At 46.5% G+C, this 9,554-nt stretch overlaps 1 protein-coding gene across 2 annotated transcripts in view; it reads right to left on the bottom strand.

Annotated features, from left to right (window-relative positions):
- Positions 1-9,554, bottom strand: part of LRGUK (leucine rich repeats and guanylate kinase domain containing) — a 34,884-nt gene extending 25,330 nt beyond the window's left edge. For both annotated transcript variants that reach the window (XM_081957616.1, XM_081957617.1), the window contains exons 1-5: positions 9,191-9,554; positions 8,053-8,160; positions 6,796-6,877; positions 5,446-5,546; positions 4,138-4,219 (exon numbers count right to left, since the gene is read on the bottom strand). In XM_081957616.1, the coding sequence (XP_081813742.1) occupies positions 4,138-4,219; positions 5,446-5,546; positions 6,796-6,877; positions 8,053-8,160; positions 9,191-9,499 (682 nt within the window). In that variant the 5' untranslated portion in view covers positions 9,500-9,554. The remainder of the gene's footprint in view (positions 1-4,137; positions 4,220-5,445; positions 5,547-6,795; positions 6,878-8,052; positions 8,161-9,190) is intronic.

The following is a 9,554-nucleotide window of genomic DNA, read 5'->3' on the forward strand; positions in this document are numbered from 1 at the left end:
CGCCAAGCTTCTTCTTGGTCAAAGTCTGTGGAGATTCTCCGTCATCCAGTTCATGGTTGCCCCAAAGGCGCATTTTTTTCCAAGAGGCAACTGAACTTAATGGTTTTTTCTTTTGAAGAGGTTTCGCTCCTCATCCGAGAAGCTTCTTCAGTTCTAGCGTCAGTTCTAGAACTTTCTTCCGTGCCAACGTTCGAACTGAAGCAGCTTCTCGGACGAGAAGCGAAACATTTTTCAGGGGAAAACAAAACGAGACAGTCCGGTTGCCTTTTTGGAGAAGCATTGGATAACCGTGTGCTGGATGATTGGGGAGCTCCACTCTTCCTTGTTTCTTCTATCCACTGGAAGAGCCCATTAGTCACGGCTGGAATGAGATTTGTTCCTACAGAGAAGAGTTTTGCCCCCCAGGCAATGCAACAGCAGGCCTGCCGAAGTTGTGGGTGCTTCATCTGGAAGCTTTCAAGAAGAGACTCGACTGTCAGGAATGGTGGGGGGTTGGACTAGATGACCTACAAGGTCCCTTCTAACCTGTGTTAATCTGTTATTATTCTGTTATTCAGAGGTTGTGGGAGCTTCATCCCTGGAGGCTTTCAAGAAGAGACTGGATTGACATCTGTCAGGAATGGTGTAGGGTCTCCTGCTTGGATGGGGGGTTGGACTAGATGACCTACAAGGTCCCTTCCAACTCCGTTATTCTGTAAATTTAATCTTCTTACCTTCCAGGTAAGGCCAGGAAAGATTCTTTTCTGAAACTTGAGGTGGGGGGACACACAAGGAAAATATAACAATATTGGGCTGGAGAGACCAAAGCTCCAGCTTGGTACAGGTAGTCCTCAACTTACGGGCGCAACTAAGTCCCAAATTTCCATTGCTAAGTGAGACCTTTGTTAAGGAAGTTTTACCCCATTTTTGTCTCAGTTGTCGAGCAAATCATTGCCATCCTAACTTAATTGCAACGATTCGCTTAGCAACAGTGGCAAAAAAAGTCGTAAGATGGGGTAAAACTTGCTGAATACATATTTCACTTAGCGACAGAAACTTTGGGCTCAATTAAGTCGAAAGCTACCTGCTTGTGCATCAGGAGCTTTGATGATCCCGGGGGGAAATAAGAATAAAGTCAGTAAAACAGGAGGTTAAGCAAATGTTGATGGTATCTAAGCAACATTTAGATACCGTTTAAATGTTGGTCTTGAGCCTTTTGGAGCAACTAACTTGGGATTCCCAGGAGGGGAAGCTGCACAGGAAGAATAGTTTAAATATTTTACATCTTGGGATTAAAAAGACAGTTAAGTTTCCAAGTCTCTATTTACTGACTTCACTGTGCATCGTACCTCACTCAAGGGAGGGACTGATAGCACTCTGTAAAGCTTTGGTAAGGCCACACTTGGAATATTGGATCCAATTTTGTGGAGATGTGGAGACTCTGGAAAGAGGGCAGAGAAGAGCAACCAGGATGATGAGGGGGCTGGAGGCTCAAACATACGATGAACGGTTGCAGGAACTGGGCTTGGCTAGTCTAGGGAAGAGAAGGACCAGGGGAGGCAGGATAGCAGCCTTCCAATGTTTGAGGGGCTGCCCCAGAGAGAAGGGGGTCAAGCTATTCTCCAAAGCACCCAAAGGCCAGACAAGGAACAATGGATGGAAACTGACCAAGCAGAGATTCAACCTGGAAATAAGGAGAAATTTCCTAACAGTGAGAACAATTAACCAATGTTTCCTTTGGAAGTTGTGGGAGCTTCCATCACGGAAGCTTTCAAGAAGAGATTGGACTTCCATTTGTCAGCAATGGTGTAGGGTCTCCTGCTTGAGCGGGGGTTGGACTAGATGACCTACAAGATCCCTTCCAACTCTGATTCTATTCTATTCTATTCTGTCCTGTCTCTATTCTATTCTCCATTCTATTCTTTTCTTTTGTATCCTATCCTATCTTATTCTATTCCTTATTCTATTCTATTCTATTCTATTCTATCCTGCCCTACTCTACTCCTTATTCTATTCTTTCCTATTCTGTCCTGTCTCTATTTTATTCTGCATTCTATTCTTTTCTCTTGTATCCTATCCTATCCTATCCTATCCTATTCCTTATTCTATTCTACTCTATTCCTTATTCTATTCTATTCTATTCTATCCTATTCTATTTCTATTATATTCCCTATTCTATTCTATTCTATTCTATTCTAATCTAATCTTCTAGTCTATCCTTGTTATTCTGTAATCTAATATTTTAAATATTTTCCATCTTGAAATTGGAAACAGGCTGAAGTTTCCAAGTCTCTATTTACTGACTTCACTGTGTAGAGCCTTTTTGAGTAGAGGGGAAACAGGTGCTTGATAAATGATTCCCCTTCAAGCACTCATATTATTCTTTCTGCGTTTGAGAAAAAGGAGGCTAGTATCAAACCGGGGATTAAAAGCAATAAACACACGTGAAAGCCTGTTTAAGCCAGGAGAATTTCTCCCAAGATATGGCTCTCTGCTCCGGAGACAGAAAAACGTTTCCAAGGGAGCCGTTGCCGAAGGATTGGTCCCCGTCGGAGGACAATTGGAAGGAAAATGACGTCAATGCATCTCCTGGCGCACGATATGCACAGTCACGGAGGCCTAGGGAGGCTGTAGGGTGGAGGAAGAGCATGACTGCAGAAAAAACATGGATTTCTGAGGAATTCACAAGCAGTCCTCGTCTTCCGACGGCCAGAAATTCCTGTCGCCGAGCGAGACATCGGTTCAAGGCATTCGGGCCCCGTTCTACGACTTTTCTCGCCGTGCTTGGGAAGTGAAATCACTGCGGTTGTTGAGTTCGTCACACGGTCGTTAAGTGAATCCGGCTTCCTGTGGCAGGATTTCAAGATTTCGGTTGAGAATCTGAGGCAGCCTCAATTTTATGACGTTTCTTGCTGTGGTTGTGAAGTGGACCTCTGCAGTCGTTAAGTTAGTGATGCGGTTGCTAAGTGAATCCGGCTTTGGCTTTGTCGGTCAGAAGGTCGCAAAAGGGGATCGTGTGACCTCCGGGACGTTCGTCATAAATAGGAGTCAGTTGCCAAGCGTCTGAATTTTGATCACTGGGGATGCAGCTATGGGCGTAAGTATGAAAAACGGTTGCATCTCCCCCCCCCCCCCGCCCCCATGCCATTGTAAATTTGAACGGTCTCTAAACAAAGTGTCGTAAGTTGAGGATTATCTGGATAAAGAAAGGGGCTTTGAACATCTGTTCTGGCCACACTGCAAACATTACTTTTTTGTAGAGTTGGATAAAAAAGAGCTTTTAAAAATAATTGGATTTGGGGAGGCCTTTAGAGGAATTTCGTAGCAAATCCAACCCCCAAATTTACAATGATTCATTTAGTGACCATGCAAAGCTACGATGTCAGAGAAAAAAATGACTTAGGAGCGTTTTTCACACTTAACGACCGTTGCAGCATCCCCTTGGTCCCATGATCACAATTCGGACGCTTGGCAATTGACTCAATTTATGACGGTTGCAGGGATCCCCTTTTACGACCTTCTGACGAGGAAAGTCAATGGGGAAGCCGGATTCACTTAACAACCACGTCACTAACTTAACGAGCGCAGCGATCCGCTTAACAACCACAGCAAGAAAAGTCATAAAATCGAGGCAAGGCTCGCTTCACAACTGCCCTGCTTAGCAACCGAAATCTGAAATCCTGCCACAGAAAACTGCGGCAAGGAAGGGCGTATCATGGGGCAAAACTCAGCGACCGTCTTGCTTAGCGATGAAAATGTTGGGCTCCAATGTGTCGTAAAATGAGGACTACCTGTACTTTAAGAGTGGTTTCGTAACACAAGGGCTGGGGTGAATGAGCATTTCACACAACGGCCGTCATAAGTAGGTTTGATCGGTCCCAAAATGTCCAATGGATGGAAGGCCAATTAAAACTTCACCCTATCAGGATGTTTAGGGTGCTAATTGCTGCAATTAAAAAGGCTGCAGGGACTGCTGTGGCCTTTGCTGTACAGCTTGCAACCTTCCTCTTCCTTCCTTTCTTTCTTTTTAATAAAAAAAAATCCTCTTTTAAAAAAGGCAGCTTGGATTGGGAATCTACTGGGATCCAAGGAAGGGCTTTGAATAGACAAATTCCCTGCTCTGTTCTAAATGCATCTTCTTCTTTTTTTAAAGGATACTGTCCAGTATGAGCTTTGTGAGCGACTGATAATCGGAAAGGTTTTTCATTTGTGGAATGTCGTTGTGGGAAAAATTAGCCACCTGGAAAGAGAACAAAAAAATGGAGGAGGATACGTGAAGATGTCCTAACCAACTAGCAGTCGGAAGACATGAGGAAAACATGTGTGCAACACATGACTTGACCATAGTTTCAACAGGGAAACTGTGAGCATCCAAGTGAAAGCCAAGTCCAAAATCCCCAGAGAATTCCTGGAAGCTGGCACTCTGACCAAAACAGCCATCAACAGGCGCAATGAGGTAGAAAACGTTTACATACCATTTGAGAGAGTTAAGCACATAGCTGAAAAGGAAACAAGAAGTCTAAGCGTAACCTTGCTAGCAATCGGCACTGAAATAAGCAGAGTTTAATGCCAAGATTAACACTAGGCCAACAATTAAGGACACCCCGATCAAACCGGCAACTCAGACAACAAACAGTAAACAACAACCTAATTAAAGAATGACCAAAACCACTTCTAACAACACTGACAGGGCAAGCCACCAATGTATAAACAGAGAGAAACCCCACTCCCCTGTAGCCCTGATGACGTTACCTACTTGGGTCATGAAATGTCTGCAAGGAAACCACCAAACTCAGAGAGTACCAAGGCCTCACTGTTCAACTGTGAGATACAATTATTCTATTGCTGTCTTATATCGCAGCCCAGTCACCATCATCAATTCAATTCAGGATAATTTGGAAAAACAGGAAAGAAAAAGAAAGGAAGGAAGGAAGAGAAGAGAAAGAAAGAAAAAAAGAAAGAGGGAGGAAGGAAGGAAGGGGAAAAGGAGGGAGAGGGAGAGAGAGAAAGAAAGAGAAAAAGAAAGGAAGGAATCCTATAAATTTCTACAAAGGTTTTAAGTGCTTCAAGCTGCAAAGATAAATGCAGCCGATCTATGAAAAAGATCAAAAATTCCATTTTCTCCATTTAGTGTCAAGCGCCAAGGAAATCAGGAGATCCAAGCATTTCAGATGGGCCTAAAGATTGATTTGCAAGCTTAAGCTCTCTACAAGAATCTGAACTACTAACAGCCAGAGGAAATTGGCAGTAGATAAGAGTAGAAGGAATTCACAGGCTGGATTGAAATCTCTGGTGGGTGCAGAAGGGACTCATGACTAATGATGCATTTGACCCCTCCCACAGCCTCAGCCCGGTCATCTCCTAGAAGATGATGCTTTGAACAAGGCAGTTTGACTGGCCAGCTAACTGCACGGGTTGTGTGTGTGAGCCCAAAACACTCAGGCACAGCAGTGTTTTGCAACTCACCTGGAGATTCCTGGGTGGTCTGAAGTCAAAATAGGTCCTTAGGGCATTATGGGAGACATCCAGTTCCAACAGGTAAGGCATGTAACTGATGCAAGAGAGATCTAAAAAGAAAAACGAGAGGAGGGATATAGAAAAAGATACGTGCAACTGAGGCTGGTCTGATTTTAATTCTAGTTTTGGATCTGAATGGGTCTGCGGATGACGAGCTGGGGCCGATGGAGGATGAGGGGGGCAGCTTCGTTGGCTCCAGAGGGACATGGGGAAGAGGGCAGGACAAGGCAGCTCAGGGTCCCTTGAGTCTGGGACGGCTTGCCAGCAGGGAAGAACAGGGACAGGACGACCGAGAGAGGGGGGGAAGAGAGGGCAGGCAGTGGAGATTAGGCGTGATGGAGCTCAGGCAACGAGCAACACGTGCCTCCTCCTGATCCAAGAGCATGGAGAGCGGAGAGAAGGCACGAACAGCGCAGACTGACTCATCTACTCAGGAGGAGAGCGCCCTGGCCATCTTCACAAGGAACACCTGGGGACTGAGACTTAAGGAGACACCATGGGGAGGAGTGCCTGTCGGGAAGAAACGTGGAGCTTTGTGTGTTATTGTCGATGTCTGGTATTCGCTGGACTTCTTGCCTTACTGCTGCCTTCTTCCTTTCCCTTGCTGGATTTCTCTCCTTGAAGCCTTCGTGCTAAAGGCATTTTGCTGGACTATTTGCAGCCAGAGGCTGCTGGAGGGGTGTATGCGTGTGTGTGTGAGAGAGGGAGGGAGGGAGCTAGTGTGCGGGGGAAAGTTGGAGCAATAAAGGGGAGTTCGAACTATCAGCTGGCTGTGTTGCCTCTGTGCCTTGTCCCCCGGGATCATCCCAATGCCCTTGAATGCTGCATGAAAATAGCTGTTCTGTTCAGGTAGTCCTTGACCTATGACCACAATTGACCCCCAAATTTCTGCTGCTAAGTGAAACATTTGCTAAGTGAGTTTTTGCCCCATGTTTGTGACCTTTTTGTTTTTTGCCCCAATTGTTAAATGAATCGCTGCCGTTGTTAAGTTGGGAACACGGTTGTTAAGTGAATTGAGATCTCCCCCTTGACTTCACTCGTCAGAAGGTCGCAAAAGGGGATCACATGACCCCGGGACAAAGCAACTGTCATAAATACGAGTCAGTTGCCAAGCATATGAATCGATCACGTGACCCTGGGGACGCTGGAAGGGTCCCAAGTGTGAAACCCGGTCATCTGTCCCTTTTTCTCAGTGCTGCTGCAACTTTGAATGGTCGCTAAATGAACGGTCGTAAGTCGAGGACTCCCTGTCCAATGGCCGACCACTTCAAGGGGTTAGTAGCGGTGGAGCTGACGTACCGCTGATTTTATTGTAGGAAAGATTGAGCTTTTCGAGATGAATGTATTTGCAAAGGACATGGATGTCACTCAAGAGATAATCCTGCGGGGAATAAAAAGGGGGGGAGAGAGGGGTCAGGGGATCTTTCCGGTCGATCTCCTGGAGAACTTCTGCAGGAGACCCCGAGGACTCACCCACCGAGTTCAAAATCCTGCTCTCAGTGGACAGAGTCGGAATGGTCAGCGTTTCTTCCTCTTTTTCCTCCCAAAGTTTTTTCTATGTTTTTAATACAACTTTACACATATGATAGTGACAAAGTGTTGACCGGATTTTACATCCTCTCCTTTTACACAATCCATTTTACATCATAGCTTGGTTTTCCCTTTCAGCCAAATTATTTTCTTCCATTATTTTCCTTTTTTTTAATACTCATTTTTTCTGAATATCGTATTTTTCAGAGTATAAGATGCACCAAGGTTCTGAAGAGGCAAATTGAAAAAAAAAAGTTTTGCACTCTGCAAACCTCCCCAAAACGGGCCGTTTTTCACAAAAACGGAAAACAGTCTGTTTTTCGCTCATTTCTGCCCTCCCCAACCCCCAGGAGCTCTCTGAAAGCCTCCTAAAGGCTATGCATGGCCGTTTTGGTGAAGGGGGCGGGGTTTCGAGTGACAAAAAAATGCTGCATTCTGTGTATAAGATGCACCCAGATCTTTTTTGAGGGAAAAAGGTGCATCTTATACTCCGAAAAATATGGTACATAAACAATATCTTCAATTGCCCCCTCAAAAATGGCACCAAATGATCATTTCATATTTCTCTATTGGTCTGTTTTACTATAAACAATATATATCCTCTAGTTATGTTTTGACCTAGAGAGCATTTCTTCAAAAAAATTTCTACAATTAACAATATACTAAATGTTCTTTATTTCGTAATCAGTTGAATAACAATGCCAAACATACTACTATTCCCTTTAATGTAACACTTTAATGTAACTCTTAACTTTAATGTAACTCTTCCCCCCCCCCCTTCCTCTTTTATCCATTTTCTCTTGGGCTCTCACAAATTCCACTTTTAATCATTTTTCTTCTTTTCCCCCTTTCGACTAACTTCTTCTTTTTCTTTTTCCTGTTTTTATGGTTATAGTATCTTTTCTTCAGAGTATTCATTTTTATTATTCTGCGTCTATTGTGCTTCAGTGTTTCAATGGGAGTAGCCTAGCCAACATCTCAGTGACCTTAGTGACTATGCTGGGGACAAAGTTTTCCTAAACTCACCGAAAGTGACAGGTGAAGGTAGACACGCTCCGTGCCGGAGGCGGAACGTCCCAAGGTGTGGAGGGCTTCGGCAATTGTGCCTTCGTTCAACATACCGTCAAACTTCACCTGCAGGCATGCAAGAGAGGAAGGGCAGAGGGTGGGGCAGAGGGAAAATAATCCAAATGCAAGATTTACCACTTGTAGCTTGGTGAGCAGAGGGCAGTCTTCCTCCTCCTCTTCCTTCCCCCCCTCCTCCACTCCTCCTCCTTTCCTTCCTCCTCCTCCTCCTCCTCCTCCTCCTCCTCCTCCTCCTCCTCCTCCCCCCTTCTCCTTCATCATCATCATCATGGCACAGCCAACCAGAGGTTCAGCCTGGGTTTGGCATCTCTGTTCACCTACTGAGTCCTTACCTGGCAAATCTGGATGTTTGATGGTGTTACAGATATTCAAGGCAGAATGGAAGCAGTTCCAAGTATTACATTATTATTGTTGCTATTGTTATTATTGCCCTTCCAAAAGCCCCTCCCGTAAATCTCCCAATAAGAGCCCCCTTATCAATTCCCTGTAGTAATGCTCTGTGTAGAGGCACCTTTCCAAAAGTTCCCCCCCCCCCCGCAGGTCTCCTCAGGAGCCTCCCCTTCCCAATTCCTGTAATGCCCCGTATAGGGGCGCCCTTCCAAAAGCCCATCCCGTAAATCTCCCAAGAGCCCCCTCCCCAATTCCTGTACTGCCTCGTATAGGGGCGCCCTCCCAAAAGCCCCTCCCGTAAATCTCTTAATAAGAAAACCCCTCATTACCATAATGCTCTGTGTAGGGGCCCCTTTCCAATCCACCCAACTCCCCTCAGGAGCCCCCCTCCTCAATTCCCATAATGCCCTGTATAGGAACGCCCTTCCCAAAAAGCCCCTCCTGTAAATCTCCCAATAAGAGCCCCCTTATCAATTCCCGTAATGCTCCGTGTAGAGGCACCTTTCCAAAAACACCCCCCCCATTCCCGTAATTCTCCGTACAGGAGCGCCCTTCCAAAAGCCCCAATAAGCAATAAGCCATTCCTCGTTACCGTAATGCCTCCGCGATCCCAAAACTCCCCCTTCCCGTAAATCTCCTAGTAGCGCCCCCCCCAAACCACCATCACCACCAGCAGCAGCGGCCGCACCTCCTCCGTGGGCTCCAGCTCGGGCTCCGACTCGGTGGACTCCTCCTCCTCCTCTTCCTCCTCCTCGGTCTCCTGCAGCTCCTCCTCCTGGCTCCGCGGAGGCCGCTCGTCCTGGCCGGTGCGGAGAAGCGAGAAGGTGACGGAAGGCGCCGCCACCCAGGACCGCGTCACGGCCATGCGGTCCTCCAGGGAGGCCAGGCTGTGGTCCGGATACGAATGGCTGCTCTGCGATGACAGGGGCGACGGCGACCGGGGTAGCGGGGGCAGCGGGGGCAGCGGCATCTCCCTGCCTTTCGCCTGGGGCTTCATCCCTCAGGAGCGGAGCGCCGCCATCTTGTTGGCAGGCCGTTGCCAGGCGACGCCA

Source organism: Natrix helvetica, assembly GCF_964273705.1.
Source record: "Natrix helvetica genome assembly, chromosome: 6".
Taxonomy (NCBI): Eukaryota; Metazoa; Chordata; class Lepidosauria; order Squamata; family Natricidae; genus Natrix; species Natrix helvetica.